Genomic DNA, 22,320 nt, shown 5'->3' on the forward strand with positions numbered 1-22,320 from the left:
AGGCGCTAGGGACGCACACCTTCCCCCTAGCGCCTCCTTTTCCATGCAGCTGCTTATTAACATCCTGCATCGGGCACGCGTTAGGAAAACGGACGCTCAATTATGAACGCATCGGTCTGTTAGATTGTGAGCCCACTGGGGACGGGGAAATACCCTGCAGCACCTGAGTATAATCCACTTTGGAGAGTCTAGAAACGTGGAATATAAATCAAAGTAAAAAAAAAAAAAAAATCACCTGTCTGAGCTGGTGGAGGAGCTGCAGATTCTACCGGGAGGCAGGGCTGAGCTCTCTCCAGGACCCTTCTAGCCCAGCATTAGGGAGCAGCGAGCGGAGTCAGAAAGATGCTGCAATGGGTGACATCGTCCACAGGGAATTCACAATCTAACAGACCCTAACATGGACCCTGAGGGCTGCAAATAAGCCTGGTTTTCCTCAGGCATGTCTGAATCCATCTGGTCTGAGAATCTGCATGGCTTGGTTCTCTTCCAGATGCCCCAGACTTGAAGGTGTCCAGTCTTACCTCTGCCTTAACGTACAACTAATGTGAGCTGAAACTCAAGAGCCTGTTCGTTCAGAGCGAGGACCCGGGCCCAGATTTACCTGGTGGTGAGTGAGGGCTGCTCGCTGCACTGGATGTGGATTGTGCTCAGCTCTTGCATGCTTCGTAGGCGGGTGGCTGGCACGTTCGAGTTGGGCAGGTGGGTGGTTTTCTTGTTGCGGCGTGAGCAGCAGGATGTGGTCAGCCCAGGCTGGCTCGACAGAGAGGGGCTTCGTGAGCACGGATAATTCTGCATCGAGCTCTCCATGCAGTTCTGCTCGTACAACTGCTCATCGATAAACTCGTGGTTCTGTCAACAGCACAGAAGTGGGTTACTTTTCTAAGCCTTTTCAAAATGTCCTTTGCTATTTGCTGTACCATGAATCAGATTTCAGTGTTCAGGTGACCGGCGCTGGTCATAACATTTGAGCCTGGTATGCAGCGGACCATTTAACGAGCTACTGCCTACAGTAATATATCACACACATGTCAGTGATTAAATTCTACTCACCCAAAATAACACATGAAAAACAAGAGAAACTGCATCAGTAACTAAGGCATGGCAGCCTGTCATTACCTGCAAAACTCTCCATACTAGAGAGATGTCCTGGAGTCTCCAGCCTCGTCAGCTCCTGACTGTACTGGAGTCTCTGGCACTTTCGGCTTTTGCATTCCAGGTTCAGGCATTTCTGATGAAATCTCCTGCTTATTTGACCCCCCTGCCTTCTATATTTAGTCAGAGTCTCCAGCAGTTCTGAGACCTGCATTCTGCAATTTGCTGGGTTCCCCCGAGTCTCTTCCTTCTTTCTTGTTGATTTTCCCTCCCCCGAGCCCTCTCAGAGTGTCTGTAGCTTGTAAAATTCTCTGACAGGACCCAATTACGGTCAGTAGCCCACAAAGAAAATTAGAGCATTATAGAACAGCACTATAGACCCTAGTCTTAGCAGTCTAACAAAGGCAATGTGTTTGGTCTGTTGTATTGAAAAAAACCAGTTCATTAGGAAGCCCGATCCATCAATCTCTAATACTATCTGAATAATACTCCAGTCATTACTCTAAACACTTTGCCACATCTTTACAAATCGATTGCACATCTGAGCAATGGTGTATAGCACCGTGTTGCTTTGCATTTTGAGGGTTCACTAATGAAGCTATTGAAAAGGTCATCAGGAACAGGCTACGCAACTCCTGATATAGTCCCCACTGTGGACAGGGACTTGATGTTCTGAGAAGCAGGAATACCAGCTCCTAGGGACACTGGGACAAGCCTAGGCTTTTCTCCAATGGCCGGGAGCCACCAGGTGACTTTGTGGAGCGGACATAAGAGTGTTCCATGGGTTGGCGGTGATGGGGAGTAATCCCCGCTAGATAAAGATGCAGAAAGCATTGGCACTTGAAAGTCATTCATCCATCTTGGCATGACAAGCAAAAGATTCAAATAGAGCTACATGGTTCTTTCTTTACCAAGCACAGCAAACAAAGACACATGGTTGGATGTCAAGTCACCAGCCCAAGTCATCACCCAAGAAAATGCATGGCATGCAGAACTTCCCAACAAGAGCAGCAATCAGAGACAGGAGGGCTGCCCTGAGGCAGCCCAGACAGGTCTTACAACACAGAGAAAAAAATGTATTGAATAAAACAGAATACCTTATTGGTAGAAGATCGCACAGATAACAGAGGATCATCCACAAGATAGGACAATCCCTACAGGACAACATGCCAGCAAAAGATAAAAACACAATTCATTGTACATTCCAGCATTCCACGTCGGACATGCAAGTCTAAAAGGGCAAGGCAGCCTTTCCTTAAAGTTCAGCTTCTGGTGTCCTCAGAAAATTGCAAACCCAATGGCCCTGATAATTTAGGAATTTCAGGTTCATTTTTAAGGCAAAGAAGATAATCAATCAAAATGTCATATTGTTGTTTTTCCATTGGATGGCTATGTCTTTCACACTGCTCACATTACAGCTTTTCTCCATTTCATTGAAGACGCTTATCATATATAAAGCACCATAAACGATGTGTAAAATCTGCAATTTATGACCACCACTGGACCGAAACGTTGTGACTTATTCACAGCACCTGGGATGGGGCGGGGGCAGCGGCAGCATCTCAGTGCCCGGACTGGAGGTGCACACATACCAGATTCCAGAAGGAGCCACAGTCTATGGCCCCTGTGAAGGCTGGGCTAGATGGGAAGTAGGGTATAAAATGGGGAACCCCCATCCCCCCAGAAACCCACATGGAGCAGGAGGGAAGTGCGGGACCCAAAAGAACTAAGTCTGATCTTGGTGTTAAGCCCTTTTTTCTGTAAGTGTTGCATACACAGTATAGGTAAGCAGGCAAACAGCATGCTTCATCCTGTAGACAGTCCTAGTAATCTTTCCTAGGAATCGATCTGTTGCATTCGTGGACTCTTGGGCCGAGGCAGGATTGGCGCAACCTGCAGGGAGGAGCCCTGCAGCGGTCCAAACTTAACAAGATTGCATTGATTATCCCGGTGGGCCAATGATTGAGTGGGCAGAAGCACAAGTCATGAGTCAGCCAGTCCTCACTGGTTCTTAAAGCACAAAGAGGTCCATATTCAACAGGCTGGTGAATGGCAAAGTTAACTTTACTCAGATAATGCTAGCCAAATATTCAGCGGGGCTAGAGTTATCCAGACACGTTTATGTGGATAACCTGAAACCTATCTAGCTTTACCCTGTATAAAAACCAACCCAACCCCCAAGGGCCAACAGTGACCCAATCCTTCCACCCTTCCAGTTAAGGGAAAAATATCAGGCTGTAGCTGTCCTATGACCCCCACGTTGTCAAGCAGAAAAACGAGGGCAACTGCCTCCACCTTCCCACATGGAAAACAATCGTGCGCTGCCACTGCCTGGCTCATGCTATCGGCGTCATTGGCAGAGCAATGAGGGACCTGCAGCTGGGAGGATGGAGCTCGGCGAGGCTTCCCGATGGGCCTGCGTGGAAGTGGGGGAGGGAGGGGTTTGCGTCAATGACTTCACTTTGGGTGGCTTGGAAAGGGGGTGCTGCTGCCATGAGAGGGAGGGCTGTTGGGCCCTTTGTTTTTTGAAATATGGGGGCAAAGGAGGGTAGCAGGAGGCTGGTGGCAATCCCCAGCATAATTTATTTATGTGGCAGGAGGAGGAAACTTCCTTCCGCAGGAACAGAATTGACCTTTGGGGGTTCAGGGAGGGGTGGCCCTTGTTTTTAAGCAGAGCAAGGGTCATGGGGCCTCTATGGCCAAACATATTTCCTTTAACTTGGGAGTGCCAGATTGGGGGGGAATTGGGTTGCTGCTGGTCCTAAAGCTTGTTTGTGTTTTTTATGCTGAATAGAACTGGTTAGGTTTAAGTTTATCTGTGGGAATGTAGACCTGCTCTGCACCACAACCAACTTACCCGGCTAACTGATCCAGACAGCGCTGCTATTCAGCTAAGTTTCACCTCGCCCCTGACAGCTCCCGTGCCGCCTCTTTTCTCTGGTTAGCGGGGGGGTGGAGGGAAGCCGTCCTGAATTTAGCCGGACAGACCTTCGGAATACGGATCGTTACAGTGTCCCTAACTTTAGTACTTCTTGAGGCAAGGCTAGGGTCTTCTTCAAGGAAGAACCCGCAGGGGTGGGTGTGAAGGAAGACCACCAGCCCCACCACTGTGACTTGCTGAAGAAGGATGAGCAAAACTAAACACTTTCAAGCAGCAAGGAAAATGTTTGTCTCCTCATAAAAATAAAACACTCACCCTAGCACTTAAAGCAAACAGCTTCCTGTGTGCAATCATCTGAGGGCAGGAGGAAGTGAAGAAATGTTGGTAAAACGTGCATCTCCAGAGCGTTGTGCAAGTTTCACCCTTAATCTGGGAGAAGAAGCTGTAGAGCATCTCTGCTGATAAGCAAACCATAGGCTCAGGGGAACACAAACAATTTATGCTGGCAAATGTTTACAGGTGAAAGACAATGCCACAAATTCACTTTTTGCTTGGTAGGTTGGCACCACAGTGCTTCTAGCAGCCCGACATCCCTGGGCCAGGCTCAAAAATCATTCTTTTCATCTTTGCAAACTGTCCACAAGCCTGCAGAATGCATAAGAACTTGTAAGTGTTTGCCAGAGGAAGAAAAGGTGACTTGCCCTCAAAAGCCTGTTTGTAGATTATGCTACATTCTTAGTTTCATTCCATTTATGGCATAGGAATTGACTCTTCAAATGTTTCGGGATGAAAATTCCGCATATCCTTTTGCCCAGGATCCTGCAGCACTATGGGTACTAAGCGTGACCCCCTGACTCCCAGCCTGGGGATTTAATCCTCAGTCTATTCACTGGGTCAATGGGATACTGAGAGGTCAGTTCTGAAAGCGAGTTACACTGGTGAAAAGTAAGCACGGTATTTGTCCAAAGGTGGACAGTTTGAGAATGACCTCTGAATGTTACAGAGAATTTCACTGGGGACGTATGGAAGGGAGGGAGGGTCACAATAACACTAGCCAGAAACAATAATTGTAGTGCACTGGGACCCTCCACTGATCTAACATTGGAAAGATGAAAGAAGCAATCTCTACAACAGAGAGAAAGAGCTTGTTACAAAATCTGAACTCATGGGAGGGAGTATTTTGGATTTCTTGTCTTGGCTTACTCCCTACAGAAATACATTCCTTGGTTGTGCTGTGAGGTCTGGCTGTATCCTTCTTAGTCTGGCCCAGTGGTAGCGCTATACACTGCCATGCGAGAGGCCTGGATTTGATTTCCAAAATAGATTCTGCTACACTGGGCCAGCCGGGTCTGGGGAAGTGGGGAGGGAGGGAAGCTCAGTTGTTACACAATGGTGACACCTTGTGGCCAGACTCAGAATCCCCCTTAGCTGAGTTTCAGCGGGAGCTGCAATTTGTGGCCCCTGGCCAAGGGCTATCGCTGTGACAGCTTGGTGACATGGGTTAGGGGGCTGGGAGGAAGAATATAAATATAGTGGCAAGCGTTCAAGAAGGCTCTTGACACCATAGCCCAAGGGGCTGGTTCCGATTGAGCTGGAAACGCAAAGGAGGAGGAGGAACCTGCTGGGCCAAAATAAACAAGGTTCAGTCCTTCCTGAATTAAAGAACATGAGAAATGTCACACTGGGTCAGACCAGGGCTCAGCAAGCCCAGCGTCCTCTCAAGTACCCAGCAGATCCAATTCCCCGAGGCTCACTCTCAGGGATAAGCACCTGGCTAAGAACTGTTTCCAGACCCTTTTTATACCCTGCTGAGCATCGTAAAGTGACCCTCAGGAGCAGGAAAGGATGTGGGGGATGAATGCAGGGTCTTGCGACTCGGAGGGGAGGGAGGGTGTTGGACCCTTCATTTATATGGGGGGATGCTGCTCCCCACCCTGACTGGGGGAGGACTCCAGGGAAAACTGTCGCCTTGAGCTCGGATTTGGTAGGGCAAGTAACTAACCTAAAATCCAAACTCCATGATGACTCTACTGACCAGCAAACGTCAAGTGATGGTTCAGATACACTTTTTCTGAATAACTGGAAACGGCAGCGGCTCTTAGACTTGGTCCATGTTTCAATGAAAGAGACTTTTTTGCTCGTCTCCAGTGGAATTCTCTGCATTCAGGGTTCGGGTGACTTTGGTGGGCGTTCAATGAAAGGGAGGAAGGTGCATCAGCACCACAGCGTTCGCTTGGCTTGGTTGACAACCTTCAAACTCACAGAAAACCGAAACATTTGAAGAGTTCTGTTTTTTTGCATCCCAACATTTGGCCACAATGTAACACAATGGAATTACTGAAAATGTGGAAAGAAAAGAGTTTTCATGAACAAAAATGGGGGGGGGGGAAGGGGGCAGGACGTTGATCATCAGAACACGAATAACCCTTCCGACATTACCACCATTCTATGCAGAATTTGATTTGGCTCCAGAAAAGTCGGAAGAAATTGAGTTTGCTCTCCAGATTTTTTTTTTGCTTCTGTTCTAAAATCTCAGGTTGGCCACATGCATCCAATACTTCTGGGGATGGAGAATTAGGAACAATGCAAGACTTTTGGACTTGGGCTGCCCAGTGATCCAAGCAGTCACGCCATCTCATCCATCCGTGCGTTTTTGACTTTTGTGTGGGGGAGGGGGTGCAAGGGATCTGAGCCGGTCTTTTAGCAGAACACAAAAAAGCAATCTCAATCTGTCATCGTATTTGACACTGTAAGGGGGAGGGGAGGGAGGCGGCGAGGTGAGGTCAGCTGCTGCGCTTACTTACCGTCGTCTTTTCCAGGCAGTGCAGCAGATGGTGGTGTTGGCTCTCTATTAGTGAGGTTGATTTGCTGATGTGCTGTGCTTCTTCTGTACATCCCTGCATACAAACACAAAGGCGGGCATCTCACCGTGGCACTGCAAGTCGCTATTTTCTTGACTAATGGGTTGCAAGTGACAGTGGGGAGACCACTGCCGTCCCAGCTATCCCCCCCCACCCCCCCCCCCGGCTCTGCTGCCTGTGATTCCTATTAACTTTTATCGATTCTGCCTGCCTGGTCTTTGCAGATTGGACAGGGAGCGTGATCACATGGGGGCCATGGAGAGGTCTCTTGCCTTCAGGGAATGAGTCGACTGGTCTGTAAGTCAGGGTCAGACAGACAAAGCTCTCAAGACTTACCCATTTCAGAAAGCAGTGCTAGTTGGAGAATAGGCAGGTCTAGTACGTCTGCTAACGGGTTTGATTTAAAGCTTTGTTTATTGCCTTTTATGAAACTTTATGTAATTTTATTATGTATGTCTTTTTTATTCCCCGCTCTGAATGTAGGAACTGTGAGTAATAAATATTTTAAATAAATAAAATATTTGGAGAATCGGGAGCTGGAGTTGTCACCTGGTTTTGCCTTACTGTGTGCATAGATTCACAGTTCTAATCTTTTTTAGGGAACTCAATGGGAAAAATCAGAAGCAAAACCGGGACTGGACCACCTGCGGCTGACCTGGAGTGAGATGGAAGCCCTATTTACAGGAATTGGCATGCTGCTGGATCCCTGCCCTCTCCTCAGATATGCACTGGCTCACATTTCAGAGTCTCTTTCAGAGCACAGCTGGTTTCCTATTTTTATGGGTCAGCTGATCCAGTCCTGGTTTTACCACACTGCATGCAGGGACTTTATTTTGCTTTTTATCTGATTTTTTATATTCTGCTTTTTGGCACTTCAAAGCAGATTACATTCAGAAGGCTACATTGCCACTCCACTTGTAGATATGCAGCTCTTAAGGGAATCAGAAGTGCACCTAATGGTTAGAGCAGCAGACTATGCACCAGAAAAGCCCGGGTTCAAATCTCGCTACCATTCCTTGTGACCTTGGGCAAGTCACTTCATGCTCCTTTGCCTCAGGTACAAACTCAATCGTGAGTCCTCTGAGGAGAGGGAAATAACCAGAAGCGTCCCTTCATGCAAGCAGCCAGGGTAAATCCAAGACTGGAAAAATGGAGCTAGGTAGCTCCCCTAGTCTCCGTCGGCAAGTGATTTATATCAGGGGTAGCCAACTCCAGTCTTCAAGAGCACAAACAGGCCAGGTTGTCAGGATACCCACAATGAATATGCATGAGATAGATCCGCATGCAATGCCTGCAGATCTCTCTTATGCATATTCATTGTGGATATCCTGAAAACCAGGGTGGCCACCCTGATTCATATGAAGAACTGTAGAAGTCAATCATTTAAAACTGCTACTCAAAAACCATTTCAGTCCAGAGCTGCCAAGAGACAATTTCTGGAGGGAGATGTTTGACCAGTCCGAGTTTTGGAACTTTAATCCTAATACATCTTATATTTGCAGCCTCACTAGATCCATTTGAAATTAGCCCCACAGGTCCCAGAATGCACCAGAAGATGATTAAAACATCCAGACTCTGGGCCACACGGCAGCCCTGGATCCAGATTAATCGTCTTCAGACTGCTTCACTTCAAAAATGTCTCTGGAATGTCTGCATAGCTTCTAAAATGGAGAGTCAGAGGAAGCAAGCTGGGCCAGTCCTGGCTTTATCCGCACCTGCAAGCAGATAAAAGCAGGACTGGCTCCTGCCGAACTGTCTGCATTCTGCCTGATGAATAAGTTGCTTAGGATACTTACTTGTAAGACACAGGGACCAGCTGGAGTGTGTGCCCAGGTTTTGCCTGGCTAGGATTGCTGCTGTTACTTTTAGAGCCCTTCCCCCTGATGTGATGGGAGTGCCTCTACTCCTCCAGCCTCCTTGGGAGTAGTGGGGCTGTAAGCCGGGTGGAGACTGTGGGCCACTAAAACTGTGTGTTGGATGTTTGCTTTTCAATCTCTCTGTGCCCCAGTGCTGCAAGTGAAAGGAATAAATCCATCTGTGTACTAACCTAGAGCTTAAACCTGAAGCAGAAGGGAGGAGCATCATTCCTGGCTGGAAGAAAGAAATGTTGGAGTTTGCAGCTGTTTCCCCGGAGGGTTCAGTCAGGAAGTTGGAGCAGATACAGCTGCTGGGCGGTCTGCAGCAGATGCCCACCAGAGGGCAGCACTGAGCAGACGATGCAGGCTGGAGCCAGGTTTGCCTCCCCCATATGCACTGAGTGCCTTGGGATATACAATGCAATGCAATTTTAATCTCTTAGACAAATCTCTGGTATCTAAGGAACGTTTTAGTCTGTAATTCTGAACCTTATAGCATGTGTTTTCTAAAGGCTTGCATCTTTAGTTGTTTTAAAGAGACAAACTGCATTTTAGAGGAGAAGCTTTTGGTGGCAGATTTTGAAGCAGATGGAAAGGGAACGGACCTTGGTTTTCATGGCACAGCATTAGAAAAACGGGCTTGCTTTGTCTTCAGGGTGAAGTGGATTTTTTCCATGGAGCTCTGGGAGCTATAATATACTGTTGGATATGCTGGAATCCATGAATAAAAGTCTGTCACATTCAGAGTGACCACACACAATGCTGGGTTTGTCTGCATCCTGCACTTTATTGAGTCTCATGTCTACTGGTGATACTGCACCACTCCAAGTATTTGCTGGGCTCTGATATAAGGTTGTTGTTTGTTTGTTTGTTTTTTTTGGGGGGGGGGGCAGTTTAACACTAATCCTGCTGATTTTAAGAGAATGAATTGTGATTTATTTCCATCAAGCTTTAGAATACTAACCATTTTTCTAGCTCTGCTGGACGTACGCATTGCTGTCTAATGGTGATAAGTACTCGGGTATGAGGCTTGCCCGGGGTCATGTCACTGGGAGAAGCGGGATTGGAACCCTGGTTTTCCTGATTCTTAGCCCAGTGACCTAACTACTTTGAGTCTCAAGTGCCGCAAATGAATATGCATGAGTGAGATTTGCATGCATGGCCTTCACTATATGCAAATATCTCATACATGTTCATTGTGGAGATGCTGAAGAGCGAGCCTTTTTGTGGCAGTTGAGGACTGGCATTGCCTATCCCTGATCTAACCAGCAGTTTAGGGCACGTCTCCTTCCTAACTCTGTACTGCCTATAGCAGAGGTTCACTGCAGCCTCAGTTCTGTCTCTGTGGCTGAATATCTGGAGGTAGTTGCCTAATCCAAGTTCTTTTTTCCTTCTGCTTTGCACCATTTTTAAAGGCCAGCTTGGGCAGAGAGGGGATACAACATTGACTGCTGTGTATAACTGTTTGCACACATCCTCTCACCACCTAGCTTGTTCCTAGGCCATCAGAGACCATGTGATACTTTCCTTACTGTGAACATATCATAATGGTAAGCTTCCAGCAATACTCCACAATGTTTCAGCTTCTTTTTATTGATCGGGTATGGAAAGCACTGGCACCAACCCCAACCTTGGAGGTTGATCAGCTGGCGGCTCCAAGTTGCTGGACAGGCCGAGCCAGTTGCATGCATGGACTTGTAGAAAAAAAAGACTGAAACTTCAAAATCATGGAAGGTGGAGGGGGACTGGCCTGGCTCAGCTTATCCAGACAACACCTAGTGGTGTCAGTAACCCTAGCACACTCTTCTGATACGTCCATTAGGAAAAGCTTGTGCTGTCCAGTGCTGATTTAGTGTAATGGGTTCTTCTCCACTGAGATACACAGGAGGAAAATGGAGCTTCAGCATCCTGAACATTTCAGCAGATCAGCTTGCCATAATGTAGTTTTTAACACTTCTCCCCCACCTCCTGTGACCAGCTGATGGTTTTTCTTATAAACTCTCTTCTTCATTACAAAGATTGGTATTTTACAGTTTAAATGTGTTTTCATATCTCCCCTGCCAGGCATATTCTTCCAGTACTTGTTGCCGGAATTCAGTAATTATGGCCCTCTCTCCCTGTCGCCAGCATCTTCTCAGCGGAAACCTGACAGTAGCTTTATAGAAAGGATTCACTGGCTCGGTTTGCTCTGGCTGTTTTCCGACCCCACTTGCAGAGGGAGACGGGAGATATTCTCCGTATATCACCGAGTGTCCCTGATAGCAGATCATGTTTTCCTGCATATGCTAATCTTAGCAGATAAGTCAGGGAATGTTTATTTATAAATCCTTTTTTCATACAAATTCAATTCAACAATACTTTCCGATGGGTTATATATGATAATCTTGAAGTAGGCTCATTACACTTTTTTTCTGTTTATTTTAATCTTCATCATTTAGGACCCTTGACAGTCTCAGCCAGTCCTGGCTTTGCCCCATGGAACTCCAATTTTGCAAAATAATGAACAACTTGAAGCTGATAGAGCCAGTTCAGCAAAGTCAGAACTGGACCACCCTGCCAAGGTAGATCTGGCACTGGTGCTAGTTGGACCTGATTCAAACTAGGGTTGGTTGAATTAGTTATTTGTGACTCATTTCAGATTAGGCTAGCCTACCATGGATTTTTACTTGAAATATTGATGCTTTGGGAACCACTGAAATTGTTTACCATGTGTTAAATCTAGAGAGAAACATGTCAAGATACATGTCTTTGTTGAAATGAATCTTGAAATCATTATCCATAAAGATTATTCTGAATGATGCTTGGGCTGACTGGGATGGGAGGACTGGATTCCCTATGACAGAGAGGTTAGATCACATAGCTGGAACACTGGGGCAAGCTTTGATTCTCTTCTCCGCTGTTTGACCTTGACGAGTCACATAGCTTTTAAACTCTTCCTCTACGATGCCCACCCAGCATAATGTGACATCTGGCACAGCACTGTGTGCATGAATGTCAGCGTATGAAATGGTAAGTAACCATGTTCTGAGCATTACTTGATGAAATTAATGGAAAGTTTTATCACTTTCATTTAAAACAATGAAATCCACAAAGTCTCAACTTTTGACTTGTCCAGGCAGCACCTACCGTTAACTCAAGGGCTTCGTTTAGCAGGCCGTTACGTTTGCTGTGCAGGAAAGCGGTGGAAGTTCCTGTCTTTGCCACTCGGATCCTCGCAAGCCGGGCTTTCTGAAAAGAAAAGACAAAAAAAGGTTAGTTTGTTAGTGTGGGACCCCATCGGATTCCTGAGGAGGTCAGTGCAGTGTAGAGCCGAGGAATGTACCATCTTTCCCACAGCATCCCCTCTGTGTTGGTTTGTTTTTGCTTGCATAAAAGCAAATGACTCATAGTCTCTGTGTGGAATTTTTAGTTTGAGTTCATAGACAGAAGGAGCTTTGCTTTTTGATTCTCTTAATTTTTCAGAGTAAAGGCTCAACACTTTTGGCTGAGGAGTCTTAAAAACTAAGAGATGAATATCCAACTTGTACTTGATGATTGCTAAATTAACTCAAAGTGATTTTTGAGTAGTTCATCATGTTAAGTGATTTTTGTTGGGAGCATATTTTTCCTCAAGTCATCTTGGTGCTCCTCAATACAAGGGATTCCTTTGCCCAGCTGGCATTTGGTGAAGGAGAGGATAAGGAGAAAATTAGAGAGTTCAAGAGCAAGCAATGGATTCCAAGTATTTCAAGGGGGGGCCCATAAGGGAGAGGAGAATCTATTACTCAGGGAGGCTTCACTCTCTATCCAAGGATAAGAAGAGACCCTGAGGGATAGATCAGAGGATGACAGAGTTACAGATTTGCTATTTTGAATTGCTTTGTGGATATTATCCAAGAGAGACTTGTATCAAGTGCCATATTTTTCACTAAAGTCTTATTTTGGAATATAATTACCATGTCCAGCTTCTTTATTGGCACTCAGTAGGGACATGCACACTAATTATTTTTGCCTTTTGTTTTGCAGAGATTTTATTTTTCATTTTTGGGGGTTATTTTTTGTTGTTTTTCATTTTTGAGATAGTGTGCTAGTTCCCAAAAATGAAAAATTCATAAAAATTGTCACAATTTTTTTGTTTGATTTGAAATAAAACAAAAAAGAGGCTCATTTGTTCCATTTTTACACTTTCTTTTCAAATTAATGTACATTCAATAGAAAAAACCCCCCAGTTTAATGCTTGGGGCCCAAGAGATTTATTCTCCCGTCCCTTGCCAATAAAGAAGCCTCCAACTGGGGAAAAAGAGATTGCATTACCAGAGACTTCGTGCCAGTACTGAGCGTCAGTCCTGTGACTGCCCAAACATCACCGAAGACGGGGGTTATGTTAGGTTCATAAATGTGGCTTGAGAGATTTGGTCTCTACTCGTGCACGAGCCCCCCTCCCACCTCCATGACCCAGTTCATTTCTTCTGTCTCTTTTGTGAGACTGAAAGATGACTGGAAAGTGCCTCGAGCTCTCCTTTCTCTCAGGAGCACGAGTCAGCACGCCTGCTTCCCATTGGAGGAGGCCTGATGTCTGCTTCCCATTGGAGGAGGCGTGATGTCTGCTTCCCATTGGAGGAGGTGTGATGCCTGCTTCCCATTGGAGGAGGCGTGATGTCACTCCCCTTCAACATGAACACCTGCAAACCTAGGCCGCAGGCCGCCACTTTTACAGGAGGTTTAACCTCTCCCACCCAGATGCAAAACCTAAAACTTCTTGGTGTTCCAAGAGAAAACGGAGACTATGAGAGCTGATAAAGATGGCAAAAGCTCTACCTGCTGTAGTACCACAGATCCCAGCGGATCAGTGTTCACCCTCCCTACTCCACCTGATCCAGGTCCCTCCACCAGGAAGCTCCTCCATTCCAGCACTTCCTCCCCTCTTTTCTAGGAAGAAAACTTTCTTTCCCTTACTCATGAGAATCCTCTCTTCATGTGCTGGGAAAATGCTGACATCTTCTGCGTTATTAGAATATACTTCTCGGACCCCTCCCTACCGCCTTTCACCTCTCCTCAAAGGGTTTATATATTTAACAAGTCAAATTCACAGAGCTCCCAGGGGCAGGGGTTTAGCTTTAAAACAAGAAGAATGGAAAGCGAATCCAGACTTCTCCTTTCTTGATCTCACCCCTACCAGGCTAGATTTATGTAAAAGAAACTAACGCAGACATCAAATGCAACAGTTTGTGCTTTCCCCCATGATCATTTCTACTTCCAAAGTCTTTTAATTAGCCTAATCAAATGCTCGCTGCCAACTGGCGTGTTGCATCTGGTCTATTTGTAAAAAAAAAAAGTGAAAGCATTTTCACCCATATTGTACCATGCAGTCATAAAAGATAAATACATGAACTAGAACTAGTTTGAGACAGGTTTTAAAATTTGTACCCTTTTTATTTTTTTGGAGATCTATAGTAGATTTCTCAGCATTGTATACCAGGTTAAGGAATGTATTTATTTATTTATTTGAAGAGTTTTATATACAGTTATTCGGTAAAGCCATCATAACGGTTTACATAGTGAACAAATTTTTCATGGAAGTTTGAATAATTATTATTATAACATAGTGAACAATACAGTAATAAACATAATATAATATTCTAGGAAGTAATATAAGGTTGGATGAGGAGGGAAATATGTATATATCTATATATGGTATGTTTGATGCAATTATGATGCATAATTTTATTTGTGAACACTGTGATCCCCTTTCTACAAGCTGTGTTGGAAAAAAATTTTTTTTTTTAAATTAAAGTAAGGATTTCCTTCCCTGTGCCTTAATTTGCTGCATTGAAGTCTAGAATACAAGAATCAGGCTATTGGAACAGCCTTAATTCAAGCAGCTCCATGAGTGAACAAAGTGCTTGGTCTATTACCATTTAAATAAGATTAGCTTCGTATGGAGCCCTGCATATGGCAGCTTGCCACACCAGGTGTGGGAAGGAGTCGGATCCTACAAGCAATCAAGCTTCTATGGCTGACAGTCGGGATGCATCCTTAGTAGTGTGGCCAGGAATAATTGGGCTGACTGGATAGGTCAGTTTGTATTTTTCTGCCATCATCTACATTATAGTAACAAACATACGGCATTTCTATTGTTTAATGTAACGCCTTACCGGCGACAGTTTTGTTCCATGGAAACCGACTTGATTTGATATGTATATCGAGAATGTCGGTATATAAAAACTCTAAATAAATAAATACATTTCAAGGTCAGGAGCATGTGAGTTTTTGACAAAATGGGACAATAGGTAGATGGTGGGGGACCACCTTCGTCTGCAGAAGGAAGTTGGGGGGACTGGAAGGCTCAAGGGAATCACCACAGGGTTGCAAAGCATTGCTCCTTAGGTCATCCAGCTCAGGTGCGCTCAGTCCAGTTCCAGGAGCCATACTAGCAGTGTTTGCACTGATTCCTACAAATCTGTGAATCCTTCTGCACACCTGGTTACTGACTTACAAGGGGGAACCTTAGTCCAAGGAAGAAAGGAGAGAGAGCACAGAAAGCCGGCTTGGGGTGGGCAATGCCGGAGGGTGCAGAACCTGGGATGGGTTGCAATCAGGGCCGCCATCAGGAATTTTGAGGCCCCATACTGTCTGACGCGGCGGTGACGTCACAGCCGCGTCAGACAGTGAACGCTGGCAGGACAGAGCGCGCGGACGAGTCTCTGTCTGCGGTGCTCTGTAAATCAATGCTATGCGTGTCTAAAAGACACGCATAGCATTGATTCTCTCCCTTCTCTGGGGCCCGCACCCAGGGCCGGCTCCAGGTTTCAGTAGGCCCCTGGGCGACAGACTGTCGGAGAGAGCCTCAGTGGGCCTCTTTGCCATGAACTAATACATCCCCCAAGCGCACCTGCCGCCTGGCGGCTGCGGGCCCCCATATGTGGCAGTAGATCCTGGGGCCCCATACTGCAGGCCCAAGAATACTGCCCTGATGGCGGCCCTGGTTGCAATAGCGATCAATGAATGCGGGAAAGACATAGGAGTAGTGCCATATAGATAAAAATGCTCTGAAAACAGCTTCCTCCATCCCTTTCCTGAATCGGAAGACCTTTTCTCCCTTTGCCATTTTAATGGAGCAGTCTTGCTACACTTGGTCGGGTCAGTCCTGCTGTCCTCTACGCTCTCTTTCTGCCCGGTGTGCCTGCAGCAGTCCGAGGCCTTCTCCGTGTTGCTCAGCCTGCTGGAACGCATGGTACGTTGCTCAGGAGGAAGGGTGTGACCTCGGCCTAGGAAATACAAAGTCGTACCCTGGCAGCCATGTTTAAAGTGGGACCTCCCCTTCCCCCCTGAAAAAAAGTTATTTTATTTTTTAAATTAATTCTGCAAGGCATAGGCACAAAAGAACGAGTTGGATTAATGAGGTCAAAGGGCAGAGGGTTCAGTAAACCTTGTTCGGATTCAATCAAATTTTGAAGGAAAAAAAAAAAGCATCTGACTACTGCAAACCAATTTACGTTTGCTAAAGAATGCCACTCCTGCTGATGGAGCGCAGTGCCACGGCGGTCGGAGCTGGCATGGATCTTAAAACGAAGTCTAATGGGATTATATACTAGCCCATGGAGGCTCCTAAAAGCGTGGAATTAATTAGCCCAGAAGAAGCCAACTGAAGACGTGGGCTAAGATTAGACGTTCAGAAGCTGACGTCATCCAGGCATCGTTCTCATTAAAATGGACCTGGCGCTGGTACCATTTGGATGCAAATTGGCATCACAGCCGTGCTTTCCCCCGCTGTACGATGTCTCATCTGTCTGTTGCAGCTCACTACACCCTTTCCGTACCCTAATTAAACAGTTTAAGGGAGAAGGCTCTTTCTTTGCTGCCTGTGATATCCTCGTTATAAAGCTGCATTCGCTGCTGGGGATCACACAATTACCACAGAATGTCAGGTGGCTGACAGAAGCTGCCAGCTTCCATTCATGGCTCTCGAAGCCTGGGTCCCTCGTCATTTGAATTGCTTCTTCAGGCAGTACGAGATTTGGGCACATGCATAATGAGGACGCGTCCTTCCTGAGTTCAACGTCCCCCAACTCCTTGTGGAATTAATGCGGACAGCTCTGCAGTGCTAGGCCCACAGGCTACCACGGAGTTAACTTACGGAGTGTCATGACCCCGTTGTTATTCCTGACCCCAGCTGCACAGCCCCAGTCTACATAGCTCCATGTACCTCGCCTTTTTGGTGATCATAATAGTCACACAAAAATAACTTTTGCCGAATTATTTTCTGTATAAAACACTGATAATGTTTCCCTTCTGCACTCTCAGCTGATCGCCAGCTCCTTGGCAGGCCCTTGAAAGAGAAGATTATTGGGTCTTCTCTTTGGTGGCACCAGTGTGGCCTATTAGGCAGCACAAGCCCTCCCACCTCGCAGGTTGCACCTCCGCTGCCCTCCCCATCAGGCCTAGCATGTCCTTCTACTGTCATTCAGCGTCCCATCAGAACTATTCCATTAAATGTGCAGGAGCGGGCCTGCGGCATTTGGGCCAATGTAGAATTGTGCTTTTTAAAGGGGCAGGTCCAACAAGACCCTGCTGGTCAGGCTGAGCAGTGCTCGAGAGAGGATCACCCCATGGAGGAGGAGGTGCCCCTTCCTATGCCCTCCTCCCCATAGCTAAGGGCATGAAGAAGGTAAACCTCATCTGGTTTGGGGACTGCCTTTCTGCCCTGGAACAGAAGACGGTAGGATGCAGGGGTGGCAGCAGCAGAGTTCCGGGAGGGGAGGGGACAAAATCTGAAGCTGCCTGGCCTGTCTAGCAAAGGTTCAGAGAACGAGAGAGCGAGCACCAGCAGGGCTTCCTGTGATTGGTAAAACTGTTCCTAAACTGTGGCATGATGGAAATTCGGGAAAAGAATGACTAACATTTAAAAAAATGTCAAAAGCCTGGCTATATACTGTGGACTTTCTCCTGGTTAGGTAGTAGGCCCAGTACTTGACATAGTGATTTATGAACTTTTCCTCTAGGAACTTATCCAAACCCTTCTTTAAACCCAGCTATGCTAACTGCTTTCATCACATCATCTGACAACAAATCCCACAGTTTAATTGTGCCTTGAGTGATAAAATTCCTTCTCTGATTTGTTTTAAATGTGCTACCTATTAGCTTCATGGGGTGTGTCCAACTTCCTTTGTTTGCAAGCTGTGCTTGCGCTGGCATTTAACTTAGAATCGGATGTATTTAGCATTATCCCCATAGACCTAGACAGGAAAAGAGGTTGAATTAGCACAAGTTTCGGGCCGATACAGTACAGTGCGCTCACAAACAGGTCGATACAGTAAATCCCGTGGGAGAGCCGCGGGTTTTACTGTATCGGTGGAACGCACTGTTAGCCCGGGTTTGGCCGCGCGTTTTTGACGCGCTAGCTTTACCCCTTATCCAGTAAGGGGTAATAGCGCATCGAAAACGCACGGCCAACCCCCCCAAAACTAAAAGCACCCGCAACATGCAAATGCATGTTGATGGCCCTATTGGTCATTCCCGCTGCTCCAGAAAGCAAAATGTGCAGCCAAGCCACATATTTTACTTTCAAAAATTAACGCCTGCCCAAGCTGGCGTAATTTCTGCCGGCGCCGGGGAAGTGCACAGAAAAGCAGTTTTTTCTGCTTTTCTGTACACCCTCCGACTTAATATCATGGCGATATTAAGTCGGAGGCCCCAAAATTTAAAAATTTTTTTTAAAGCGGCCCGCAGCCCGCAGGTCAGAAGACGGACGCTCAATTATGCCGGCGTCCGTTTTCCGAACCCGTGGCTGTCAGCGGGTTTAAGAACCGACGCCGGCAAAATTGAGCGTCGGTTGTCAAACCCACTGACAGCCGCCTCTTTTTACCGCGGGCCCTCATTTGCATACTAAATCGCGCGCACAGGAGAGTGGCCTGTGCTCGCCTCGGAATGCCGCTCTCCCGTAGGTTTTACTGTATCGGCCTGTTTGTGAGCAGTGGCCTTGTCAAGGCTGCAATGGTAGCTACTGTCCATTTGACCATCTTTCATAATTCGGTACATTTCCAATTGTGACCGAATGGAACAATCTCTTTCAGTGCCTCTGGCCCTTTAGTCTTTGTTGTCGGAAGAGGAATGTGCCACCTGTCCCTCCCCCCCCCAGTGGTGAGCACTGAGCCGCTGGAGCTCTGCTTTTATTGGGACAAAACTTGGAACGTTTTCCTGCCGTTTCCTGTAGATGTTTTTAATGGGGTGAAGAGCAGCAATGAGATGCCAGCCTCGCTCAAGGAAGAGGGGTTAGCAGTAAGAATCAGCCCCCACCCACCCAAAAAGAGAATAATTAGGCCCCCCACTATAACCTGATCTTTCGTTCATGCAAATCTAATCTTCTAATCAAGGACGTTTTCGGTTTTCTAAATGAGATCTTCAACAGAAGCTCAAACACTGTAAGTTAAATTTAATAGTAGATATTTCTTACTTTCCAAGAGCACCCACCATGAAATACAATTATTACTAATATGACATGAGAAATTGTTTTGGCTTGTGGGAGGTTTGTACCGTTTTACAAAAAAAATGGATGCCCATCCAAAGCCTACAGCACTGAAAAGGGAACGCCACGGCATTCTCCAGACGGTAAACACTGAGCCAGAATAGTTCCTGTGAGTGGCTCGGTATCAGAACTAACACAGCCACAGGGCCTGACGCAGCAACATAACAACAACCCTTTGCCCGTTCACGTATGGAGGGGAGAGAGCCTGCGTCCCTGGCAATCTGCCATACGCAGATGGGCACAGGGAGAGAACGCTGCACCGGCAGCGCCAGCAAGGGATTTTCTCAGGAGCGCAGGCTGCACCGACATTACGTTACCAACTCCTGGGGGCACTTCTGATGCATTCATCTCTCACTTCTATTCAATATTTTCTACCCTGCTGTGCCTGGCGTGTGAGGGGAGGGGGGAGGGACAATAATCCTAGAAAAATGATCCACCCCCTATAAATTATATCCACTGCACTGCACACGCAGACGTCTGCTGGATGAGGTCCCGGGGCCTGTCGGCTGATTTATAGGAGATGAGCGTCTGAGGGAAAGGAAGGAAAGCTGCCCGTGTGCCAGAGCGCCAGCCAGCGGGATCCTCCAGAGCACGTTTAAATGAGGCAACTCTGCTAAAGAAACCACCAGGGGCCCACTGTGCCCGCCCCATTCGAAAGAGGAGCCCGTCTTTGGCGGGGCAACTTCCTCCTCTTCCTGCGGGCGTCCAGCTTGCCTTGGCACCATAAGCCTCTCTACTCTTTTAACCCCTTCCATTCAGCCCAGCCGCTGCTCCCCTCGCCCCACCTCTAGGGACCGCTCAGCAATCACTGGATGGGGGTGGGGAGGGCTGGCTGGCCTGGATCTGGGAATGTGCAGCACTGCCATGCCTAGGCAGACCTGGGCCCGGGACCACTACGTGCAGTGCACCCTCTCTTAATGAACTTGCCTGGGATGCAAATCGTGCAATTTGCATAGCGCAGCAGAACGTAGGTTATTAAAGGTGACTTAATAATAGACCTCCCTTTTAATTGGGAGCAAAGGGGCCACAGTGCTAGTGTTGCAGAGTCTAAGAGTGAGGGTGCGGTGCATCTCGCAGAGCACCGGGTTTAATTGGCTTTATCTTAAGCTCCTTGCGCACTAAGAGGAAATGAAGGGCTGTTCGCTGCAGCTCTGGGTCTTGCACATGCTGCCACTTTGTGGAAAGTCACCTGAACAGCAACGTTGGCTTCTCCGCCGGGCGCAGAGTGTGCTGTCTGGAGAGTAGGCTGTGATGCTCTCCCCACACAGCTCTTGAAACTGCTGGCAATCCATGGTCATGCCAGACATTTTTGGAAAATCTTCCACTGCCCCTAGGTGCAGACGGACACAGCATCTGCCAGAATCGCTAATGTGGAGACCCTCTATAAGTTAATACATTTTAAATAAATTGTGCATAATGGATTAGGTTATTCGTATAAAATGGAAGCACTTCCTTGACTTTCATATTAACTTCGTTCTTGGGGAGGCGGCAGTTTGTAGGTGTGAGAAAACCACAACTGGCTGACCATTCCCTTTTCTAACTTCTGGCATGAGAAGGGGCAGAAGCTTCACCCTACTGAGGCCAGTCTCGATGCCCTGTGGAAACGGGGAGGCAGATCCAGAGCCATGCTGCTTTCTCTCTGGGGTGTGGAAGGGTACCGAGTCTCTGCAGGCTGCCTGCCCTGTAATGCAGAGGTGCTCAGCAGATGTTCTCACGTTCTGTTCTAGATGCAGGAGACTTATTGGCATGCACTACTGCTTATGCGTGCAAATAGTTCTCATGCATATTCATTAAGGATATCCTGAAAATCCGACTGGCTGGAAGCAGGGCTGAGGACCGGTTTCTAGTGGAAGAGGTGAAAGGGGATGTTAGTGGCTAGGCCCCTTCTGCCCCAACCATCATGGAGCGTTTTGTGCTCATAAGACATCACCTGGAGCACTTCTCAATTTACAGCATTTGTGAATCTATTATTTTTCCAGATACTAAAGACCAGATTTCCCCGCCACTGCTGCAGAGCTGGTGTTCTGTGCCTAGGTATGCCACCTCCCGCTGATCCAGTCCTGGCTTTTCCCCAATGTGTGCATGGATTTACAGTGCTGGACTTTCTTAAAATCCATGGGAAAAATCAGAACTACATCTCCCTGCAGGCAATGGGGCAAAACCAGGACTGGATCAGACTGAATGGCTGACCTGGGATGAGGTGGTGGATTAGAGGTAGGCTTGCTCTGGCCGATCTGATCTCCTTAGATTGCTTAGAAGGCGATGCTAAATGTTTGCCCAGTTTTGCTGTCACGTGACCATGCTTGAAGGATTGGGGAGGGGACACAGGGTTGGGATAAAGGCAAGAAGGGGTGAAATGCCACCTGGGCTTAATCTCACCGCATTCATTTTCAGAAGTAATTTAAGCAGGAGACTGACGGGGATAAGTGCACACAAAGCTGCCCGGAGAGCAGATAGGCAGCAAGCCAGGAAGTGGGAGCATTCGTGAGACTGTGTGGCAGCGTGGCCAGCCTTTTCGCATGTAGTGGAATATATTCCTCCTGGTTAAGTGCACAGACGTCTCCTTTCACGCAGTCGGTTGGCCCTGGCAGCTTTTATATTTTCCCCCTGAACACGAGGACGCTTCCCCACCCCCATTAGCTCTCCTCTACAATTGGATCCAAGGGGCTGCACTCTGCAAGCGCACACACATTTTAGGTGTTCAGTATTTTAAATTTTACATTCCCCGTCCCCCCCGCCCCCAACATTCATCTCTGTTCTCTCCTCCCCCCTCGCTGAGCTCGCACACGGCACTGCCCAGGAGCCCTGAGGACTGAGCTCTTGGCCCTGCTGTTCCACCCATGGGGGGGTTGCTGTAAACGTGGCAGGCCCTGTCCCTGTCAAGCCCAGAAGGCTGTGGCGTGGCCGCTGCTGGCCACATGGGACAGGAGAGGCCAGCTCCATTCTTCTTGATTTTTCAAAGCGATTACTTCAAGAGAGAGGGTTACTTACGCTTTCCGCTATCCTTTTATGGAAGCGTAAGGCAAAGCGACTTAGATTTCTAACTCAGAATATCAATAATATTTTTAAATGTAAAATGAGCTGCTCTAGGCGAAGGCCTCTGTACTCAGCAAGTCTCTAATGGTC

General features: G+C 47.2%; 1 protein-coding gene across 2 annotated transcripts in view; it reads right to left on the bottom strand.

Annotated features, from left to right (window-relative positions):
- KCND3 (potassium voltage-gated channel subfamily D member 3) overlaps nucleotides 1–22,320 on the bottom strand; it is a 238,464-nt gene that overhangs the window by 17,562 nt on the left and 198,582 nt on the right. Inside the window, exons 3-6 of one of the 2 annotated variants that reach the window (XM_029573823.1) lie at nucleotides 11,817–11,918; nucleotides 6,778–6,870; nucleotides 2,190–2,246; nucleotides 602–849 (exon numbers count right to left, since the gene is read on the bottom strand). In XM_029573823.1, the coding sequence (XP_029429683.1) occupies nucleotides 602–849; nucleotides 2,190–2,246; nucleotides 6,778–6,870; nucleotides 11,817–11,918 (500 nt within the window). The remainder of the gene's footprint in view (nucleotides 1–601; nucleotides 850–2,189; nucleotides 2,247–6,777; nucleotides 6,871–11,816; nucleotides 11,919–22,320) is intronic. The other variant, XM_029573824.1, reaches the window with a different exon arrangement.

The sequence above is a fragment of the Rhinatrema bivittatum genome, chromosome 12 (genome assembly GCF_901001135.1).
Source record: "Rhinatrema bivittatum chromosome 12, aRhiBiv1.1, whole genome shotgun sequence".
Lineage (NCBI taxonomy): Eukaryota > Metazoa > Chordata > Amphibia > Gymnophiona > Rhinatrematidae > Rhinatrema > Rhinatrema bivittatum.